At 40.4% G+C, this 22,705-nt stretch overlaps 1 protein-coding gene and 2 pseudogenes across 2 annotated transcripts in view; 2 read left to right on the top strand and 1 right to left on the bottom strand.

Annotated features, from left to right (window-relative positions):
• The window catches only part of SRGAP1 (SLIT-ROBO Rho GTPase activating protein 1), a 266,183-nt gene that overhangs the window by 239,145 nt on the left and 4,333 nt on the right, over positions 1-22,705 (top strand). For both annotated transcript variants that reach the window (XM_032348868.1, XM_032348867.1), the window contains exons 16-21: positions 4,498-4,603; positions 8,413-8,637; positions 9,476-9,555; positions 20,293-20,473; positions 21,685-21,819; positions 21,956-22,295. In XM_032348868.1, the coding sequence (XP_032204759.1) occupies positions 4,498-4,603; positions 8,413-8,637; positions 9,476-9,555; positions 20,293-20,473; positions 21,685-21,819; positions 21,956-22,295 (1,067 nt within the window). The remainder of the gene's footprint in view (positions 1-4,497; positions 4,604-8,412; positions 8,638-9,475; positions 9,556-20,292; positions 20,474-21,684; positions 21,820-21,955; positions 22,296-22,705) is intronic.
• Positions 12,495-13,148, bottom strand: LOC116592411 (annotated as a pseudogene).
• On the top strand, positions 17,018-17,505 carry LOC116594027 (annotated as a pseudogene).

Raw genomic sequence — 22,705 nt, 5'->3', positions numbered from 1 at the left:
GGGACTTATTGTTTGTTTTCTGACAAATACTTTTGCAAATAGTGCCTCAGAAGAACTGATATTTTCAGAATAATGGCCATTTGAGTTTTTGCCATTTTCTGAAGCAACTTGTGTTTTGGGGTGAATTTTTCACACATATTTACATGGAGCTGTCAAAGCCCCATGCTGTGAGGTTGGGATGCCGACATGGGAACTTTGCAGTGCTAGGAAAAGAACAGAAATAAGCATGGGGAGCTTTGAGCACATGACCAAGACTGGATGAATGCCACTTTTACCTAATTACATGAGATCCTGAATTATGGAAACAAAGGCTAGCTTAAAAGAAATTCAAATGAAATACTGGTTTTCCTTACTGACAACTTTTCTGAGGAGAAGAAAAGATCCATCTTTTCAAGCAGCATAGAATTGTGGGAGACTATGAATTGCCACACTGAGAGCCGCTGGGAATGCACATTAATCAGTGTCCAAGCAACCATAAATTTTGACCCACTAACTGGACTCAGGAGAGTAAAGGAGTCATTTGTACCAGAGCAAGGCTCCTGTAGGATGTATGCCGCAGGCCTGTTGAGTGACCAGCCAGGTAATATCTGAGTCCCGCTCCCAGCTGTCATGCTCTGAGGCCTCTGGGACAGATAGATTTGCTATAACTTCAGGAATGCGAGCAGTTCTGTTATGCTTTGATTGAGGTTTACTGAAGTTGCAGAGAATCCAGGCCCACCTCCCACAATTTCATCTGGTCTTTTTGGTGTCACTGTTTTACATTCCTGTTGCCTTTGTCTCCTAAAACCTTTCATTTGCATCTCATGGTACCCTCCCCCAATTTTTCTTTTCCCAAATTTTGGTGAAATATACAGAATATAAAACTTACTGACTTATCCATTGTTAAGTGTACGATTCAGCGGCATTAAATACATTCCCAGTGTGCAACCATCACCACCGTCCATCTCCAGAACTTCTTCACTCTCCCAAACCAAAGTTCTGTACTCAGAAAGCAGTAACTCCCCCAAGCCCCTGACAGCCCCCTGCCCTGTGCTACTTTCTGTCTCTGTGAACTGGACTACTCTGGATACCTGGTGTTAAGTGGAATCCTACAGTATTTGTCTTCTGTCTGGCTTATTTCACTTAGGTTTTCAAGATTCATCCAGGTTGTAGGAGAATTTCACTTCTCTTTTAAGGCTGAATAATGGTTCCTTGTGTCTTTATACCACCTTGGTTCATCCACGCATCTGTCAGTGACCACTTGGCTGATGTCTGCCCCTTGGCCGTCACAAATAATGCTGCTGTGAAATTGGCATATGGATCCCTGTTCTGTGGAATGTTGAGTCGCTGTATTGTATGCCTGAAACTAATACTACACTGTATGTTAACTAGCTGGAATTTAAATAAAAACTTTAAAAAAATCAGTGAGTTAAAAGAAAATATTCTAAATGAACAAATCAATTTCCCCCAGTTCTATCTGTACCTGTTCCCCCAGTTCTTTTTATTTTTTTTTAAAGATTTTTATTTATTTATTTGACACTGAGAGAGCAATCACAAATAGGCAGAGAGGCAGGCAGAGAGAGAGAGAGAGGAAGCAAGCTCCCCATTGAGCAGAGACCCCAATGTGGGGCTCAATCCCAGCACCCTGAGATTATGACCTGAGCCGAAGGCAGAGGCTTAACTCACTGAGCCACCCACGCGTCCACCCCCAGTTCTTTCTAAATAAAAGTTTGAAACTACCTTTAAGGGGTAGGGGAACTCACTTTTAGAACTGAGAGATAGGAACAGGAGGATCTTGAATTAAAATTAAGTTTCTTGGGAGTAATGCCTGTGTCCTCTTCTAGCCTGAAAATTACTTGCCCTCTCTGGGATTTGACAAAGATTAAAGATCAACAGTACATGAAGAGTAGTTCCTGTCACATTCTTTCCTTTTCTTTTTTTCTCTAAGACCTCAAAACTAGCCTGAAGTTTCTAAAACCCTCTCCCTGATATTTGACCTTCACCTTATACTGACGATCAGCCTAGTGAATCAGTAGACTTAACTTATGAAACAATCCAGAAGTTTTGAACAATGTTACATGTTCAAATGAACGAATGTTAAACAAAAGTTTAAACAATGGCAGAAGTTTTGTTGTTGTTTTGTTTTTAATCATAGCCCTTCTATGGATCTATATGTGGCTAGAAAAGAACAGAAGGTATTGCCAGTCCAGAGACCATTCAGGGGACCCTTCATCATTACCATTTATAATTTGCATAAACATATTAAACTTTTTAACTGTTTGGTTTGGGGCATGAATGGAAAGTTATTTATGCATACAGTTTTTTAAGGACCAGAGAACAAATGCTAGTAAATCGCAATATTTACTTTTAAGAATGGGCCATAAGTCATTTCAAGTTTGTAAGAGGTGTAAGAGGAATTGGAATAGAAAACTGAATTAGCAAAGTATCACCATGGTCCAAGCTAGAAATAATAAAGACTTTAATTAGGAAATTAATACTGAGATAGCCAGGGGTAGAAACAACAGAACTTACGTCCCATGCAAAATAGAAAAATGAAGCAAAAATACTACCTTCCTAAAAAGGATGGTCCTAACATCAAGACCAAATGAGTTTACCATTGAAGAGAACAAGTAAAGATCCATGAGGGCCAACTGTGTTTATGTGTGGGAGGTCAGAAAACCTGAGAAAGAGAAGGAAAATCAATTGACTATTATGTCAGAAATGAAGTCCTAAAAAAAAAAAAAAAAAAAAAAAAAGTGGCCTGAGATTTTCAAGTAGGATATATGAATATCTCAAGAACGATTGGAACAAATGTAGTAATACAAAATTAGAGTAAACTTCAAAAATGCTTCTGAAATAGTTTTTGAAATATTTTTCCCAGGGGCACCTGGCCGGCTCAGTTGGTAGGGAATCAATCACTTGATCTTGGGTTCATGAGTTCAAGCCCCACCTTGGGCATGGAGCTTTCTTAATTAGAAAAAAAAAAAAAAGTTAAAAAATAAATCTTTTTCTCAAATGTATCTTTACTGAATGTCTTCAAAGTTGTACTTTATAAAGGGGGCACCTGGCTGGCTCAGTCAGTGAAGCATGAAGCTTTTGAGCTTGGGGTTGTGAGTTCAAGCCTTACACTGGGTGTAGAGATTGCTTAAAAATAAAATATTTTTGTACTTTGAAATCCAAGAAAGACAACCTGACTTGAACAGAAAATAGGTTTTAGTCCCAACTCCACCCCTCCAGCCACTTACCCAGTTCTCTTTTTCCTAATGCATTGAATGGGGATGACATTCCATGGCCTGCCTACTCCATGGAATTATTATCTGTGTTAAATTGGATAGCAGATGTGAGAATGCATTGTAAAATGTAGATCATCATGGAAATACATTATTATGCATTATAAATAATGCATTTATTGGAAATTATTATGCAAATAATGCATTATTGGAACTAAATTTTTTGCTGCTGTTCACAGGCATTTTTGTGTTAAGAACCTTTGGACAATTTGTATTACTAGGAAAGAGGGATAAAATAATACTAGGAAGTCCCAGGTACCCATCTTCAGTGAGCTAACTCTCCCACAAGGATAAGAAAATAAATAACTGTAAACATGAGGGTATAAAGTTCTTTGAGAGCAGGATTCAAATCACTAATGCATTACTATTGCCTAACTTGGTACTTGAAAACTATTAGGCTGTCCTAAAATAGATGCTTAGAAAAATTGATGAAATTATATAATACAAAGTAAAAATTCATATCAGTAAAATACTATGATAAGTTTTGAGGAAGGAGAGATTCAAAGCCTGGTACATTGCTGGAATCATAGTAATATAAATAAATACAGGATGAATTAATGAATCATAGGGGAGGTGTCCCCCAAAACTACTTTAGTTACCATTGCAGCTTTTTTTTTTAAGATTTTATTGATTTATTTAACAGAGATCATAAGTAGGCAGAGAGGCAGGCAGAGAGAGAGAGGAGAAGTAGGCTCCGTGCTGAGCAGAGAGCCTAACGCAGGGCTTGATCCCATCGGACCCTGAGATCACAGGACCCTGAGATCACAACCTGAGCCAAAGGCAGAGACCTAACCCACTGAGCCACCCAGGCGCCCCACCATTGCAGCTTTTGAAAGGAATTGAAACCATATCAGATGTACAATCCAGAAATAGCAGCAAGCGAAAGATGGTTTTTAAACCTAGAAGATGCGAAGTTGCTCAAGACCATGGCCATCAGAAAAAACAGAGATAGGTCAGAGAAGATACTCTCAGAAATGGTATTACCCCCAAGCTGATCACTGATTCCCTGTTTGGGGTACAACCGCATCTCACCCAAGGGCAAGAGCTTCCTTATGGTCAGATATGAAATTTGGTACTCAGTGTTTTATAGAAATGCGGGGCCTGAACTCATGACCTTGAGATCAAGACCTGAGGTGAGATCAAACGTCGGACACCTAACCAACACTCAGTGTTCTGCTTTAAATGTGGCAAGCGAAAAGATCCTGACCATGTTCTCTTCTGTCCATAGGAATAGATAATCTCTGTGAGAGGGCGCTTCACATCCGCAAACTCCTCCTGACCTTGCCTAGGTCCGTCCTTATAGTGATGAGGTACCTCTTTGCCTTCCTCAATCAGTAAGTACCCTAATACTCCACCAGAATGCGCATCTTCCACTTCCATTTGCACTGATCTGAATTCTTTGTTCTTGGATTCTGTAACGTGCACACTGGGTCCCACTTATCAGCAGAGTCAAAGAGCAGACGATTGACTATAGACTGAAGGTATGTTTTTCTTAAGCAGATCAAGGTCGTTGTATATTAGTGGAAAGACGCAGAAGCTGTGGCCGTACATGCAAAAATATACAAATATTACCAAAAAGAACACTTGTCAGTGAAATATGTGTTTTTTTCCAACTTCCATCCAAAGCTAATGTCATGAACATTTTTGTCAAAATGATGTAAACCACCCACTCACTGCAGAAAATTCCTGGGGTTTTTTATGTTGTAGTGAAGGAAGGAGGGGAACTATAGATGCAAATTACACACAGATCCAAAAAAGAACTTCTGTAAACTCAATATAATGAGACCTTATCAAGAAGAAAATATTTATAAAAGTCTCTGCAGCAATTAACAGAAACCTTAAAAAATCATAGCATTATTTTCAAAGGAACCTTACTGTTTTAATTTAAGCACCTTGATTTTCATTTGTCTTACTTCTTGGGTAATAAAAATGGGGAATATCTTCCCCAAGCCCTATCTGAGAGCCCCCTTCCTATTCAAGGATCTAGTTAAGTAATCGGAAATAAAAGAATCTGGGAGGAGTAAACTCAGGGCAATGCCTCCTCCTTCTGGCCTGGGTTCATCCTTCCCAAAATTGGGATTTTTTTTTTATCTTCTCTATTTCTTTGGAGATTTAGAGTTCTCACACGCTATGGAGACTTAAGGACTTAAGTCCTGCTGACTACTCCTGAAATCATACCCACTGAGGCTGGCCTCAGAAACCAGGTAGCTTCTGATGGGGAAATGCTTACAGGGAACGGACATAAGCACAAATGACAGCGGAAACCCATTTGTACAGAAATCACCACTAGAAATAAGCAGGATCTAGAGACATGGATATAAACTATGTTTAGGTTAAATAAACGGCCATAAATATAAATTGTACTTTTTTTTTTTTTAGATTTTGTTTATTTATTTATTTGGCAGAGGGTGGGAGTGGGAGCACAAGCAGGAGGAGTAGAAACGGGAGAAGCAGGCTTCCCGCTGAGCAGGGAGCCCAATGAGGGGCTCAATCCCAGGACCCTGGGATCATGACCTGAGCTGCTGCCAGACAATGACTGCGCCACCCAGGCGCCCCTAAATCTTACCTTTAAATAAGCCTTGTTACCTACGGTGGTTTTAAAAATCTGAAGGCTTGCTGACCTTGGTGGGCAAGCATGAGGGCTCCAAGCCTCTGAACAGGCTGTCATGTGGCCTGGGCCCGGGCACCCAGCCATCACAGAGGAGCTGCTTTGGCGCCAGCTCTTCCCAGGGGTGTCACCTGAGGAGTCCTGCCCCTTTCTGGCAAAGAGGAGGGGGTTTCTTAAGTCTATTGCTTCTGCAGACATGGATTTCAAACAACGGAGGCATTGTGGGCTGCTCGAACCAAAAAGCAATGTGGGAGGTATCACAACTGACTGAGCTGCCATCATTTCCAAATTCTGGAAGAGGCATAAGACAAAAATTCGAGACAGCCTCATGAACCAGAACCGTTGGGACAATGGGCTTCGTGACCTGAGGTGGAGAGTGGATGGCAGATCCCAGTCAAGGCACTCAACTCAAATATACACCCCTCTTGCCATAATGGGGCTGGAAACAGGGCAAAGTGGACAGGAATCTGAATCTCTTTGTTTGGCATTTGACCTGCCTAGCTAAAGATGGAGTTATTGAAGCAATTGAAGTGGCCTGGGTTGGTTTTTCATTTCGGGTTTTTTTTTTTTTCTTTTTTATTTATTTGACAGATCACAAGTAGGCAGAGATGCAGGCAAAGAGAGTGGGGGGAAGCAGGCTCCCCACTGAGGAGAGAGCTTGATGCTGGGCTTGATCCCAGGATCCTGAGATCATGACCTGAGCCGAAGGCAGAGGCTTTAACCCACTGAGCCACCCAGGTGCCCTGGTTCTATATTTTTTTTTCTTTTAATCTTATTTCCTCATCAATATTAAAGCTTCAAATTTTAAAAAATAAATAAATTTAAAAAGACAATCCGGAGGCTTGCTATCTTCACCTTTGATTTCAAGTGCCTCCCCTTCCCATCTGGAGGGCCTTCCTTCCTGCCAGCCCTCTACGTAAATTTTCCTGGCACACCTGAGCAAAACCCACTGTGAACCAGTAAACCACGAGAGACAGGCAAAGCAGTGAATCAAGAAAGTTCGTAAAACCTAAATCTAACTCAGCAGAATAGCAAATGTACATGAGTCATCCAGCTGGCCTTGCTTCCAGCATTTCTGCCCAAAGATGCCCCCTGGCTCACTGCACCTGCCTTCATGCAGAAACAAGCCCCAGCCTATAGGGCGGTTGCTTGGGACAGGAATTATGAAAAGAAAAGGAAATTATTCTCCCTTAATTGTAAAATCGAAATGTGGGTATAACACTTTCATAACAAGATTTTGCTTTTCAAGTGAGCACTAAGTTAAAGACCCAGAAAGATTCGCTGTGACTCTCCCCACCAAGCTTCCGTGTGTCTTGCGAGAATTAGACCATTCTTACTCTGCATCTCACTTCTCCGTGCATCCATTTTCCAGACAATCTGTAACATGATCGTTGCCTTTATTGTGAACTTTTTATAAAAGACTGTATGCTTGAGAAATGGCAGGCGGGAGAGACATATGTTAGCTGAGGAAATTATGCCTTTGTATTTTCTGCTTTCTAGGCTATCTTATTTCTGAAAAAGGGTAACGTATCAGGTCATGTGGCATTTCCGTTTCTTTGTGTCTGTCACCATCTCACAAATGCGGCCAAGTCTCTTTTTTTCTTCTTCCATTTGTCATCTGTTCACCTGGATTTTACATTTCCTTTCAAGATTGACATTTTACTCATGGAAAAATAATGTCTCTAGCTTCTCCCTAGAACAGTACCCTCTGCATGAGTTAGAGGCAGAACAATCAACTGCTGGCTTATTTTGAGTTGCCTCTGGACAATATCTCACAAATATCCATTGGATTGAATTTAGAAATTAGTCCTAGAGAACCAGAAATTGCCCCAAAGTTTGTAGTTAGCCAACTTGAAAAGGAATGAGAGAACTGGGAATTCTTTTCCCCTTCTCTTGCGCTTACAACGTCTTCTGTGACATTGATTGGTAGATAGTTGTGGTCGTCTTACCCAGTTGTCTTTTGTGACATTGATTGGTAGATAGTTGTGGTCGTCTTACCCAGTTGTTTGCTTTCTTTCGGTGGCTACAAAGAAAAGGTGCTTTGTTTTCCTCCAGGCTTTCCTCAAGATTTACAGGGAAAAACTGAAATCTGAGATGTGTTTGATGAGTGGGAGGGCATTTTAAAGATATCCATAAAACTTTATGGAGCTCACTACTGCCCTTCCTGGATTTACTTGAGTAACATTTATAACATTTACACCGTGGTGTTTACAAGTGAAACTCACTCACTTGATCCTGGTCTCCATTGAAAAAGAAATTATCTTAAATGCTCTTATGGCTCTGAAAAATGCCACTTAGTTAAGGAGGATTTATATTCCCCTTTTAGTTTCTTCCTAGTTGAAAGGTTATAAGTTGTTTTACTTTCTTTGGAATTTGCCAAGGCAACTTAAAGTAGATGGAACCTTATCTTGTTCTAATAATAAAAACCAAATAAAATGCTTTGGATACCTATTTTGAGAATATAAAGTATCTTATTAAACACCAATTTTCTTCTTTCTCTCTGGTGCTTTTATAACTCTTGTCTGTCTCTCATAGCCTTTCACAGTACAGCGATGAGAACATGATGGACCCGTATAACCTGGCCATTTGTTTTGGCCCCACATTAATGCCTGTCCCAGAAATACAGGATCAAGTGTCTTGTCAGGCTCATGTGAATGAAATTGTCAAAACCATCATCATCCACCATGAAACTATTTTCCCAGATGCTAAAGAGCTGGATGGCCCTGTTTATGAGAAGTGTATGGCTGGAGACGACTACTGGTAAGTCCGGGAATTTTAGTCTTTCCCCCCCTGGAAAAATTATGGAAGTATACATATCAGTTTAATAAGAATAAGAAGTGACCATAGGTTGCCAAGGTTGCCAAAGTCTCCAATTTCTAGAAAAAGAAGAAGCAGAACATTTGAGATAAGTTAGACTTGCATGTGTGACAGATGCATTCCGTTTACGACCATATATTTAAGGAGTGTGTTTGTGCTAAAGGTAAGTTTCTTAAAAGAATAAAAATCAAGGGGCACCTGGGTGGCTCAGTGGGTTCAGCCTCTGCCTTTAGCTTGGGTCGTGATCCCAGTGTTCTGGGATTGAGCCCCACATCTGGCTCTCTGCCACAGGGAGCCTGCTTCCTCGTCTCTCTCTCTCTCTCTGCCTGCCTCTCTGCTACTTGTGATATCTATATGTCAAATAAATAAATAAAATCTTAAAAAAAAGAATAAAAATCATGACTGGCTCAAATCTGCAATGAACGTATGTCAAGAAAAGATGGGGAAAAGACTACAGCCAATTCAGAGCTGAACTCAAGAGCCATCAGTTGATATGCAGTCAGGTGTGTTGGAATGAATTTGCAAAAACTGGTGTATCCATAGGGCAATAATCATATTCTACTAGAATTCAACCAATTTTAATTTCTGTGGGTATGAATTATCTGTGTCAAAGATGAAGGGACCTGGGCTCCCCTAAGACCAGATGATTCTTGAAGCCTCCAGAATTTCGCTGAAAGACTATCCAGCCACTCTTTAGCCATTCAAGTTTTATGTAGTAACAGTTGTTCATTTGTTAAATTTTTTCTTTGACTTTATAAGAATATCCATTTCCACTTTGCAGTGACAGCCCATACAGTGAGCACGGTACATTGGAGGAAGTGGATCAGGACGCTGGTACAGAGCCCCACACCAGTGAAGACGGTATGCCCTTGTGCCCATACTATTATAAAACTAACCTTAATATCCATTTTTTTAGAATTGCTTATATTAAGAATTCAGTAGGATACAAAAGAAAATTTATAAAATATGTGTAAAGTATGAAGAATAATATTACAATGAACACCACAGACCACCACCAAGTTGAAGAAAAAAAGACATCATTACCTTTGCCTCCCCTGTTACGACTGCCTTCCTTACTCCGTCAGGGGTAACCGCTATATGTTTGTTTTTCAATGGTTTGTTGTTTCATTTTCTGTTTTCTTGAACTTCCTATAAATGGAATCATACTGCATATACTTCTCGTGATTTTTTTTTACTCAGTATTATATTATGTTCCTGAGATGCACCCACATTGTTAATGCAATTATAATCATTTATTTGACTACTGTATGATATTCCATTGTATTTATTTTTTATTGATGAATATGGGGGTATTTTCCATTTTTTGCCATGAAAAAGTGTGTTGTTAGGAATATTTTGAACAGGTATGCTACTATAGTACCACAAATGTACAGGACTGTCTCCAGGATATATGCTTCTCGGAGTAAGCATGTGTCAAACTTCACTAGATATAGAGCCAAACTCTTTTTTAAAATAGCTGTAATGATATACACACCCCACCAGTAGTGTATCAGCCTTCCAATAGGATATATTCATCACCACGTGATGAATTTTACCAAATATTATTATCTTTGCCAATATTGTTGTGATTTTAGTTTGCATTTCTCTTTATCAGTGGATAAAGATGTTGTTTTACAATATAGAGTATTAACAGAAAACTTGGCATATAGTAAGAACATCAGATCAGGAGGTAATTGCCATTGAAAAGATACTTTGTTACTCACAGTAAGCAAGTGGAAAGGGTACATCGTTGCCACAAGTGGCCACACAGAAAAGCACCAAGGTTGGTCAGGAGGCAGAGGAGGAAGGAGCAACTGGGAAAGAGTCTTTGCTGGGGTTTCTGCAGGAAGAAACAGGCGGGGCAGGGTAAACAGGTTTCAGATGGGCTAGTGAGAATAATTCCAGCGGGCTCTGAGGAATAGGGGTGGTCTCTGGTTGTCTGATACGTGGCACAGGAGGTTAGGGCAGGTGCATAGTGACCCAGAGGAGGTGGTTGGGATGGGCTCTGGATTGACTGGTTTGTCTTTGAAAGGCACAACAGGTGAGTTGTTTATATTATCCAGGAATTGGTGATCCTTGGGAGGGCCAGTCCCTCTGGTAGCAGCAAGGTCAGAATACAGAAAATAAAAAATATGTCAGAATACAGAAAATAAAAAATATGGTTCATATAGATATACTGACCCTTGTGTGCTTCAGTTTCTTTTTTTGTGTGAAATTTCTATCAAGTGTTTTGCCCATTTAAGGTTCACTTGCTCACTCTTCATTTCTCTGGGCTTTTTCTGCTTGGTTTAATATGATTTGGCTTTGGTTTTTTTCTTATTTATAAGAGTTCTTTGTGGGTCTGGATCAGGTCTTATTGTGTTATGTTTTGCAAATATCTTGTGCTCTGTAATTTGTCTTTCATGTGCTTATTATGTCTTTTGCTAAACAAGGAAATTTTTAAGGAGTTGAAGTTACCCAGTCTTTTCCTTTATGGTTGTTTCACTTTGTATCTCCTTTAAGAAATCTTTCTGTGCTGAGTGCAGGTAGTGAAGATAATTCTCCCATATTCTCTTTTATTTTTTTTTAAAGATTTATTTATTTATTTATTTTGGAGAGAGAAAGAGAGCATGTGAGCCTGAGTTGGGGCAGGGGTAGAGGGAGAGAGAGAAGTAGACTCCTTGATGAACAGGGCTCATGACCTGAGCCACCCAGCGTGCACCCCTACCCACCATATTCTCTTTTAAATGCTTTCAGGGGGCACCTGAGGGGCTCAGATGGTTAAGCCTCTGCCTTTGGCTCAGGTCATGATCTCAGGGTCCTGGGATTGAGCCCCATGTTGAGCTCCCAGCTCAGAGGGGAGTCTGCTTCTAAACCTCTCCCTCTCCTCATGCTTGCGCTCTCTCTGTCTCTCTCTCAATAAATAAAATCTTTAAATAATAATAATAATAATTAATAAATAAATGTTTTCAGGTTTTAGTTTTCACACATAGGTCTTTATTCTACCAGGAATTTCTTTGGAGGTATGGCATGAGGTTGGGATCTATTCCTTTTTCTCCATGTGGATGCACAGTTGGCCCAGCAGTAATCGTCCTTTTTACACAGCTCTGCATAAACCACGTGTCCTCTTTGCACAAGTCTGTTTCTGGGCTCTCTGCTTTTCCACTGATCTACTTCTCTATCCCTCCTATCTTAATTTTGGTACCTTTTTTAAAAATCTTCATATTTGGCAAACCAAGATCTCTGACTTTGCTCTCCTTAACAATTCTTGATCTTTTGCAACCAGTTAAATTTTAGACTCAGTTTTTCAAGTTCTTAAAACAAACAAAAACTAAAAACCTGTTGGGGTTTTGATTGCAGTTGCACTATTCTACATATATTAACATGGAGAGAAGCGACATTTTATAATATTCAGTCCTCTAGTCCAGAAACATATTTCTAGTTATTTAATGTCTCTCAACAAACTTTTATACTTTTCTCTTTAGAGACCATTTTTTTCTCTTTCTAATAAGTTTAATCTTTAACATTACTTTTCAACACTTTTTTTTTTTTGTCATTTTAACAGTTTTTTATTTAAAATCATACATCAGGGGCGCCTGAGTAGCTCAGTCATTAAGCATCTGCCTTCATCTCAGGTCATGATCCCAGGGTCCTGGGATCAAGCCCCATATCAAGCCCTGCACTGGGCTCCCTGCTCCGCGGGAAGCCTGCTTCTCCCTCTCCCACTCCCCTTGCTTGTGTTCCCTCTCTCACTGTGTCTCTCTCTGTCAAAGAAATAAATAAAATCTTTAAAAAGGAAAAAGTCATGTATCAGTCATATATCATATATCATATTCCCACATCTTCATCTTCTCAGTTGTTGCTTCCTTATATTTGCTCTTTTCCTTTCCTATCTGGCAAGATTTGACTTCATGTTCAAGGATCTTTTTGTAGTCTTTGTCCAGTTTGAATCTACTGATAACCCCCTTGACAGGGTAAATGCCCAGGTGGACAGTTGTGCCATTGGCCTGCTCTTCCTGTACTCGTTCAATGAAGATGACATATTTCTTCTTTTCTTTTTTTTTTTAATTTTATTTATTTGACAGACAGAGATCACAAGTAGGCAGAGAGGCAGGCAGAGAGAAAGGGGGGAAGCAGGCTCCCTGCTGAGCAGAAAGCCTGATGCGGGCTCGATCCCAGGACTCTGGGATCATAACCCGAACTGAAGGCAGAGGCTTTAACCCACTGAGCCACCCAGGCACCCCATTTCTTCTTGTAACCAAGACCACTTTGCCCATTTGCTGACCTTTGTGGTATCCTCACACAACTTGTACTTCATCATCCTTGTGGATGTGTGTGGATCAAATGTTGTACTTCTGTCTCAGCTCTTTGGAAAGAGGGAACCACATAATCTTCCTGGGAATATGGGAAGGTGCAGTCGAATGCCTTTTCTGGTACTTGCTCTGGTCAGAAGTCATGAAGGGATTAAACTTCATTTTGGTCACTGGTGCTTCAGGGATGGCTGCTTGACACCTTTTTTTAAGATTCATTTATTTATTTCAGAGAAATAGAGAGCTGGGGGAGGGGCAGAGGGAGTCTTAAGCAGACTCTGCACTGAGCACAGAGCCCCATGTTGGGGCTCGATCACACAACCTTGAGATCACAACCTGAGACGAAACCAAGAGTGGGATACCCAACCAACTGTGCCATTCAGGTGCCCCAACACTTTTTACATATGAACATATAAAGCTGTCAGATTTCTCTTAGTATCTCTTTAGCTATATAAATGATCCTTTTATTCTCTCTTTAGTTATGAATAATCTGCTCTAAGCCCAACCACTGAGTTTATATTTATAATTTCTTTTCTACAGTTTGCTTGGTTCACTTCCGCATTGGCTGCTTAATCATTTTTTACAGTCTTTGGCTCTTTACTCATATTAATCCTTTCCATTGTTTTAAATTGTGATTGTGATCCTTCTAACATCTGCAGTCTTCCTGGATTTGTTTTTGTTGGTTCTTGTTCATTGAGTCTTATTTTCCAGAGTGTTTGGTAAATTTTTTATGTATTCTTGGAACTGTGTGGAGCTCCTTTAGGCTCAGTTGTAGGTAAGTTCCTCCAGAAAGGCTTCTCATTTACTTCTGCCTGGGGCACAACCACCTTGACCATATTGAATTTTTAGCTTGAGGTTTTCCAGGCCACCCAGGTAGTGTGATTTTAAACTGTAAACCTACCTGAGGATTGGAATGTGGTCAGGATTCTTGGAGATGATTTGTTCCAAGACTTGAGATAGATTCTATTTTTAAGTCCAGGAGGGGGTGGGAGTGATGTATACCATCTCTGGAGAAGTATGGAGGGCTAGGAGGGAGGAAGATTTCTAGAACTAGAAGCTCACTGTGACACTGAGAGTGTGATCCTCTATGGGGGTTTACCTTCTCCACACTGAGCAGACCCTGGACTTGGTTTTTTGTCCAAAATGAAACCTTAAGTTAACCAGGCAGGAAAAATACCTTCAAGGCAAACTCTGACTCACATTTTCTCATGTTCTATTTACCTCACCGGGTTCCTACTTTTGTTGTTTTTTGTCTTTAATATTCCTTACTGTCATGGAAAATTATTAATGAAATTACAAAGATTTATTTCAATCTAGGGTTTTTCAGGGCACCTGGGTGGGTTGGGCATCTGCTTTTGGCTCAGGTCATGATCCCAGGATTCTGGGATGGAGCCCCACGTCAGGCTTCCTGCTCAGTGGGGAGCCTTCTTCTTCCTCTCTCTCTGCAGCTTCCCCTGCTTATACTCTCTTCCTCTGTCAAATAAATGGATAAATAAAATCTTTCTTTAAAAATAATCCGGGAGGGGGCGCCTGGGTGGCTCAGTGGGTTGAGCCACTGCCTTCTGCTCCGGTCATGATCTTAGGGTCCTGGGATCGAGTCCCGCATCGGGCTCTCTGCTCAGCAGGGAGCCTGCTTCCTCCTCTCTCTCTCTCTCTGCCTGCCTCTCTGCCTACTTGTGATCTCTCTCTGTCAAATAAATAAATAAAATCTTTTTTAAAAATAATTAAATAAACAAATAATTTTAAAAATCCAGGAGGGACACCTGAGTGGCTCAGTTGTTTAAGCGTCTGCCTTCGACTTGGGTCATGATCCCAGGGTCCCTAGTAGGGAGCCTGCTTCTCCCTCTGCCTGCCTCTCCTGTTGCTTGTGCTTGCGCTCTTTCTCTCACTGATAAATAAATAAATCTTTTAAAAAAAAAAAAAAGCTTTTTCATTGATTTCAGCAAGAAGGTAACAGTAATCAGGATGTCTGATGTCCATCCTGTGCCTTAAAAAAAAAGGTTTAAATGTTTCACTTCAACATGCATTGCATTTTAGATTCCTTGTTTTTTTGTATATTAAAAAGTTACATCTGAGCTCCCAAAAATTTTTCTTTATGTCTTTGAAAAGTAATATGAATTGACATTTTCAGAAGTTCATTTAGAAGAAATTCTTTACAATGAAAGCTTGTACTTCCATGATGTTGCTTTTGAAAGTCTCTGGGCCCTACCTCTGCCACCATCCCTTCCTTTGACTTGAGTTTCTTTGTTTCTCTGTATGATTTCTTCCTTTTTCACTGATGACTTCTGTCTCTCCTTGCTTTCCCTAGTGGCCAGGAAAGCTAAGACAAAGCCCAACCATCTCTCTTCCCAAACATCAGCCTCCCCACTGCCATCTGTTAGTTGTTCCTGCCTCTTGATTACAAAAGAGAAGTTTCGCTGAGGGCTCTGTGTTTTCCATAACGTGTTAACCACATTCATCTGGTTTTGCTGGAAAGAAAAATTGTGTACCAAGGGCAGATACTCTTGCCCACAGGCAACCTCTAAATTTTCCAAAGTTAAAAGTTAAAGTTAATCAAAGGATTGATTATCTTTGTGATTCCCAGGTATTGTCTTGTCTTTTCTCTGTGGTGGTATCACTGGAGAAGGGTAGCTTTGGTTTCTGAAAGACAAGCTATTCTAGAGCAGAACCGTCACCTGCAAGGGCTGTGAGTAACAGATCTAGGCCGGGAAGTGTCAGGGACAGCAAGGTCCCAAAGAGAAAATGCAGTGTACTAGTATTTGACAAGAAATGGAAATACAAGACTTGATAGCACCAGGCAGTCAGAAAATCACCTGTACTGAATTTTTTCCCCTTTTGCGCAGAGCTGTAATAGCCACACAAAGAAATGAGGTTACCATGTTCACTCTTACTGTTACCAGCAGCGGCGACATTCTGCAAAGTCTGACGAGCTTAAAGGACCATGTGGCTCCATAGGAAAGGGAATGGTGCATTGCCATGCCCTAAGATTGATTTGCTCTGCAATAAGTAGACTAAGATGTGCATAACCAGCTTATTGATTGACACTTGACTGCGAAATGACTCCCATGGGAATGGAAAGAGTCAAAATAATGAAATTGCTCAGAGTTAGTAGTTGATAGAGAATTACCAATAAAAATGTACTTCTGATTCATCAGGTCACTCTTTCATAATCTCCCCACACTTGAATTAAATAAGCAGAGCCTGATAATCCTGTTGCTAGTTGTTTCAACAAATAAACAGAGATAAGAAGCATAGAGTGCATGATTATGAAATTATGATAAAATACATATATATATATCTGTTAAGTAGCCTTAAATAGCCCTTGGCCAGCACTGACAGTCTGACTGAATGTCTAATTAATGTCTAAAGAACGTTAATGGTTCTTTCTTCATTTCCCTTTGACAAGTACCTAGACTGCACACTATGTTATGGGCTGGAATCTTTCCACTTTTTTCATTAAAATGAAATTCAAAGTACACAGGAAGGCTGACATAGGAATTTGCAAATTACATGTCATGAAGCTTTTTTTAACAAATCCTCCCCATGGATATGTTTATTCATGTCCCTGGTACCATGAACATGTTTATTTCTGTTCCCCAAGGAGAATTAGGGTTAAAAAAAATTGGCATCTGTCATCTCTGATCAACCAGGATTTATTCTTTATCTGCAATTTTAAAAACAAACCATAAAGTCAATCTCTTTGAATATAAAGTTCTAGTTCCTCCTCTATAAAGCATATTTGTAGATATTTAATAAAGCTGCTACTCATACTGTTTTAATAAAGAATATAATTTTAGGGGTGTGTGGGTGGCTCGTCATTAAGTGTCTGCCTTCCGCTCAAGTCATGATCCCAGGGTCCTGGGGTTGAGCCCAGCATCAGGCTCCCTGCTCAGCGGCAGGAAGCCTTCTTCTACTTCTTCCACTGCCCCCTGCTTGTGTTCCCTCTCTTGCTGTGTCTCTGTCAAGTAAATAAATAAAATCTTTTAAAAAAAAAAAAAAAAAAAAAGGTTTGGCCCCGCGGACCTACGAACTGACAGATCCACACAGACAAATCTGCCGGGCTCTTACAAGTGCCATGTCTGGTTCCTCCAGCGTCACCACTATGAAGAAAGTGGTTCAACAGCTCTGGCTGGAAGCCGGGCTCAACCTGGTGAAGGTTTCCCAGGCAGCTGCAGATTTGAAACAGTTCTGTCTGCAGAATGTCCAACAGACCCCCTGCTAACTGGTGTATCTTTAAGTATGAATCCATTTAGACCCCACAAAGTCTGTTCCTTTTTGTAGTAAAATGAATCTCTGGATGGTTTTCTAAACCACTTTTCATGAACCAGTGAATATTCAAAGGAGAACTAAATTTGAAACCTGTCCAAAAGCATATCCCTGTGACATGTGCCAAACTATGTAAACTTCTACTTTTGTCAGTCCTCAACATCTGCCTCTCTGAATTTTCACAAATTTCTATTTCACAAGGGTAATTATTTTATGTACAGTAGCAGCAGCATACAATAAAATATTTAGTGTAAAAAATATATCTATAATTTTGGGGCCCCTGGGTGGCTTGGTTGGTTAGGTATCTGACTTTGGCTCAGGTCGTGATCTCAGAGTCCTGAGATTGAGCCCCGCATCAGGCTCTCTGCTCAGCAGGGAGCCTGCTCCCCCCACCACCACCTGCCTTTCTGCCACTTTTGATCTCTGTCAAGTAAATAAATAAAATATGTTTTAAAACTATATATATATATATATGTGTGTGTGTGTGTGTGTGTATCTATATATAGATATAGATAGATATCTATAGATATCTATAGATATAGTGTGTATATCTATATATAGATATAGATAGATATCTATATATAGATATACACACACATATATATTTTAGCGGCACCAGGGTGGCACAGTGGTTGAGCACCCGACTCCTAGTTTCAGTTAAGGTCATGATTTCAGGGTGTTAGGATTGAGCCCCACCTGGGCTCCATGCTCAGTACAGAATCTGCTTGAGATTCTCTCTTCCTCTCCCTTTGCCCCTCCCTCCCATCTCGTGCCCTCTCATTCACTCTCTCTCAAATAAATAAAATCTTCAAAAGAATATATGTATATATAATTTTAGGAGGGAATACTAGAGTGCTAACATGATCTGAAAGTTATAGTCAGTTTTTGTTGTTGTTTAGTTATAGTCAATTGTTAAAGAACTTAAACTGTTGTTTTATTTTTTATTTATTTATTTTTTAAAGACTTTATTTATTTTATTTGACAGAGAGCGAGATCACAAGTAGGCAGAGAGGCAGGCAGAGAGAGAGGGAGGGAAGCAGGCTCCCTGCTGAGCAGAGAGCCCGATGCGGGGCTTGATCCCAGGACCCTGAGACCATGACCTGAGCCGAAGGCAGCGGCCCAGTCCGCTGAGCCACCCAGGCGCCCCTGTTGTTTTATTTTTTACACCTACTTTGCTAAGTAGTATACTACATGTAGATTATAGTATTTAAATGTATAGCTGAAATTCATGCAGGCCCTTCATATAAGGTAAACCCTTAGCTTTTTCCATGTGTTTGTTGATTTTTTATGTTTGTGCCTTAATGGCCCAGAGAATGTTTGAATTTTTCAAGTGAGAAGGAAGCCTAGCTGACTACCCAGTGATTTCTTGTGCAATTATTCCATATAAGATATTAAACATATTTGAGGAATTTTTGCAGAAAAATCAACTGTTTTAAATGGGAAGGTTCATTACTAAGCAAAATCAAAGACAATTTCCTTCGAAAATATTTGACAGATAGACAAGTTTTAATCTATTATGTATGCATATATGCTAGGGTACTCGGAAACTAATACATGCTCAGTTTTCAGCAAATAAGACATTGCTCGTTGCATGTACATTTGCAGAAATGTACAAATGCATGTACATTTCTCTGAACATTTAGCACTTGTATTGGCCCTTTCTGTGTTTTATTGATTAGAAGTTTGCTCATCTGTGTGGATAGCAGGGATGAAGATGGTGGGGATGGTGAGAGACAGGAGGAAAGATCTTAAGGCCCAGAACTGAAGGGCTTTTTGCAATAAGCTGAATCACAAAACGCATCTCTTATAGTTGTTTTGTATAATTTGTCCTCTTATTTGCTTTCAACCTTTGTGACCAGAATTAGATCAGTGCTAAAATTCCAATTCTAGGCCCAGAGTTCAACATCTTTTCTTTTCTTTCTTTTTCTTTTTTCTTTTTTTTGAATTTTGAGATCTTTCAGGGTTCACATGAAGTGAACCCTACAGGGTTCCTACAGAGAGATCCCAGCTTCCCTCCATGGTAAAAATCTTATATAACTGCAGCATAATATCACAGCCAGGAAATCGACATTGAAACCCTCCCTCTGCCATGTTCACGTTTCACTAGTTTCAGGTGCACTCAGTTGTGTGTGCAAACATTTAGTCACATACGGTTTCATCATCAGGGTCCTTCATGCTCCCCCTTTTATATCCGTGGCCATTTCTTCCCAACTTTGGCAACCACTAATCTATTCTCCATCTTGATTATTACGTCATTTCAAACAGGCTATATAAATGGTATCACATAGTATGTCACCTTTTGAGATTGGTTTTTTCCACTCACTGTAATCCCCTTGAATATCTTTTGACCTCTGGATAATATAACTTTTGAATCTGGTCTTTTAATTTGGGTATAAGACAGTCTAAGTTATGCTGGTTTCATAGGCAACTAGAATTTATTACTGATCCTAGAGAAAACAAACTTATCTCTACTGTCGGTGGTAGTTGGAAGATTTGATAGTGCCAGATAAGTACATGAAGAAATTAAATGTACTCAAATAGTACTTAATGTGCTGGGTTTTGTAAACTTGATTTTTCTTTAAATAAGCAAATAAAGCATAAACTTCCTAATGTTCTGGGATAGTGATTTTTCCATGTTATCCGTGGTTATTAACATGTTATGAGGGAATTCCATCATTGTCAAAATAATATTGGAGCTGTTATGGAGGACATTACAACCCAAGGAAGGATCTCATATATCATGTTGCAAAATTTAAGATATTTTTTATTAGTCTGTCATTCTATCTCTGGTAAAAGACTGTGGAAATTAAGATCCAATGTTCCATTTTTCTTTGTGTGAAAAACTGATGACAGCAAGAGAATGTTTTTCTGTAACTCTCTTAACAGCCTGAGTTTATCCCCCATTGAGGACTTAATACATTTTTCACTCTGGATATTGAAATGGCCTGGTTTATTTCTAAGGCCTCATAGAGAACTTTCACACAGCGTTTCATGCTTACCTCACGCCTCTGTCCGTCATTGTCTTCTGGTGTGTTCTTTGTAGAATGTGAGCCAATAGAAGCGATAGCCAAGTTTGACTACATGGGGCGATCTGCCAGAGAACTGTCCTTCAAGAAGGGGGCCTCCCTGCTGCTGTATCACCGGGCGTCTGAGGACTGGTGGGAAGGCAGGCACAACGGCATCGATGGGCTCGTGCCGCACCAGTATATTGTGGTGCAGGATATGTGAGTAGCGTGGGCTCTCCCCGCCCTCTGGGCTGCTCCCACCGTCCTGGCTGCTCCCACTGGAAGACTCCAGTCACTATTCCTAAACTGACCTTGGTCATTTGAGAAAAGAGCCGAAGGGACTGCAGAGCCCAAACCTCTGAGCTGGGCACCATGCTTCACCTCGCTGTTGGGCCTTTGCTAATGGTACTTCGGGGCCAGCAGGTTTTTATTTCCCAAACTCCACCAGCAGATTCGGAGCAAGGGCTAGTGAGAGATGCCCTGTGAAGCTTTCAGGGTCCTAGAAAAATCACCCATGTGGAGAACAGCTTCAAGAGCTGTAATAACACCGCTAGCTCCAAGCCAGCCATACTCCTCTTTTGCTGTCCAGCTACCATTTCAATTCCAGATTCCCCAGAAGGAAGACACTGACCTAACATCTCAAGAGAATCATCATCAGCCTTTTTTTTTCTGTTTTTTAATAATATTGCTGTAATTTAAAAATATTTAAAGAGATGAGAAGATGGTCATAATATATTAAATGAAAGAAATAGGTTGCAAAATCATATGTGAAGTATAATCCCTATTCTGTGAATATTTCACAGTATAGCACTAATATATGATTTTTCAAGGAGAAGAGAAATATACAGCATAAACTGTATACAGTGATTAAATGATTCACCCTAATTTTAGAAAAAGAAAGAAATGTTAAAAATGTATATCTCAGAACCCAAGAAGTATTGTGTGTGTGTAGGTACAGACATACAGTCATAGATATCTAAACTACATAAACATATTGGTGTCTTGAGTATAAGTTCATATACTCATAAGTTCAAAATGTATATCTCAGAACCCAAGAAGTATTGTGTGTGTGTAGGTACATAGTCATAGATATCTAAACTACATAAACATATTGGTGTCTTGAGTATAAGTTCATACCTATATCTGCAGACATCATACATGTTTACCCGGGCATGGATTAAAAAGTAGAGAAGGCTATTTTCTCAAATTCTAGCAGCAGTGGTGTCTGGCTGTTATATCATGACTATGATTTTGCTCTTTTTTGTATATCCGAATCTTGCACTTTACCTGCAGTGAAATTGTATATTTTTATTATAAGGAAAGTCGTGTTGATAAGAGAAAGACTTGAATGTGTAAATGCTGTCATTTCTTTTTTTGTTGTTCCCATTCATCTTGTGAAAGACCCTCACCCTGGATTCTCTTCATTGTAGGGACGATACGTTTTCAGACACTCTGAGCCAAAAAGCTGACAGCGAGGCCAGCAGTGGGCCAGTCACTGAGGACAAGTCTTCATCCAAGGACATGAACTCCCCAACAGACCGGCACCCTGACAGCTATCTAGCCAGGTGGGTGGAGTCTGACCATCAGGCCCCTGAACCTCAACTTTCCCAAGTGCTTTGAGGAGCCACAGAACCCACAGCTTCTCGTATCAGCTGGTGTGATAAGCTCTCCTATTTTCTCTCTCTTTTTGTGTATTTCTAGACAAAGAAAAAGAGGAGAGCCACCCCCTCCAGTCAGGCGTCCTGGCAGGACCAGTGATGGCCATTGCCCCTTGCACCCACCGCATGCTCTTTCCAACTCCTCAGTTGACCTGGGGTCCCCAAGCCTGGGAGGTCACCCCCGGGGCCTGCTGCAGAACCGTGGCCTCAACAACGACAGTCCTGAGAGGAGGCGCCGGCCAGGCCACGGCAGCCTGACCAATATCAGCCGGCACGACTCCCTCAAGAAGATCGACAGTCCTCCTATTAGAAGATCCACGTCATCGGGGCAATACACAGGCTTCAATGACCATAAGCCATTGGACCCAGAGACAATTGCTCAGGTAAGATGCGTGGAATGGCCTGGCACCTGCTTTGTACCTGGGGTGTGATGAAGGAGGGATGTAGGACTCCCTGTCTGTAGTCCTGCTTTTTGTAGAGAACCAACTAGGGAAAACAGAAAAGAAATTAGTCCATTCTTTAAGGCCTGACTAAGGTCTCTTTAGAAGACCCATTTGTTACTGGAAGGGCCCAAGTGATTAGGTTCATATTGATTTAAACAGAGACATGGCAGAAGTGTAGGCCCCAGGGCATTCAAACACATCACTGCTAAATAGCCAGGAAAAGACTGAAAAAGAATAATAATGAGGGAAAAAAAAAGAAGAAGAATGAGGAAAGACTAGCCCTACCAGATCCCTAAAGCATGCTAAAGATAATAAAATGGACAAATTGATATAAAGAATGGAGAGCCCAC

The sequence above is a fragment of the Mustela erminea genome, chromosome 6 (assembly GCF_009829155.1).
Source record: "Mustela erminea isolate mMusErm1 chromosome 6, mMusErm1.Pri, whole genome shotgun sequence".
Lineage (NCBI taxonomy): Eukaryota > Metazoa > Chordata > Mammalia > Carnivora > Mustelidae > Mustela > Mustela erminea.
The sequence above is the reverse complement of the archived record's forward strand: the minus strand, read 5'-3'. Positions and strand labels throughout refer to the sequence as shown.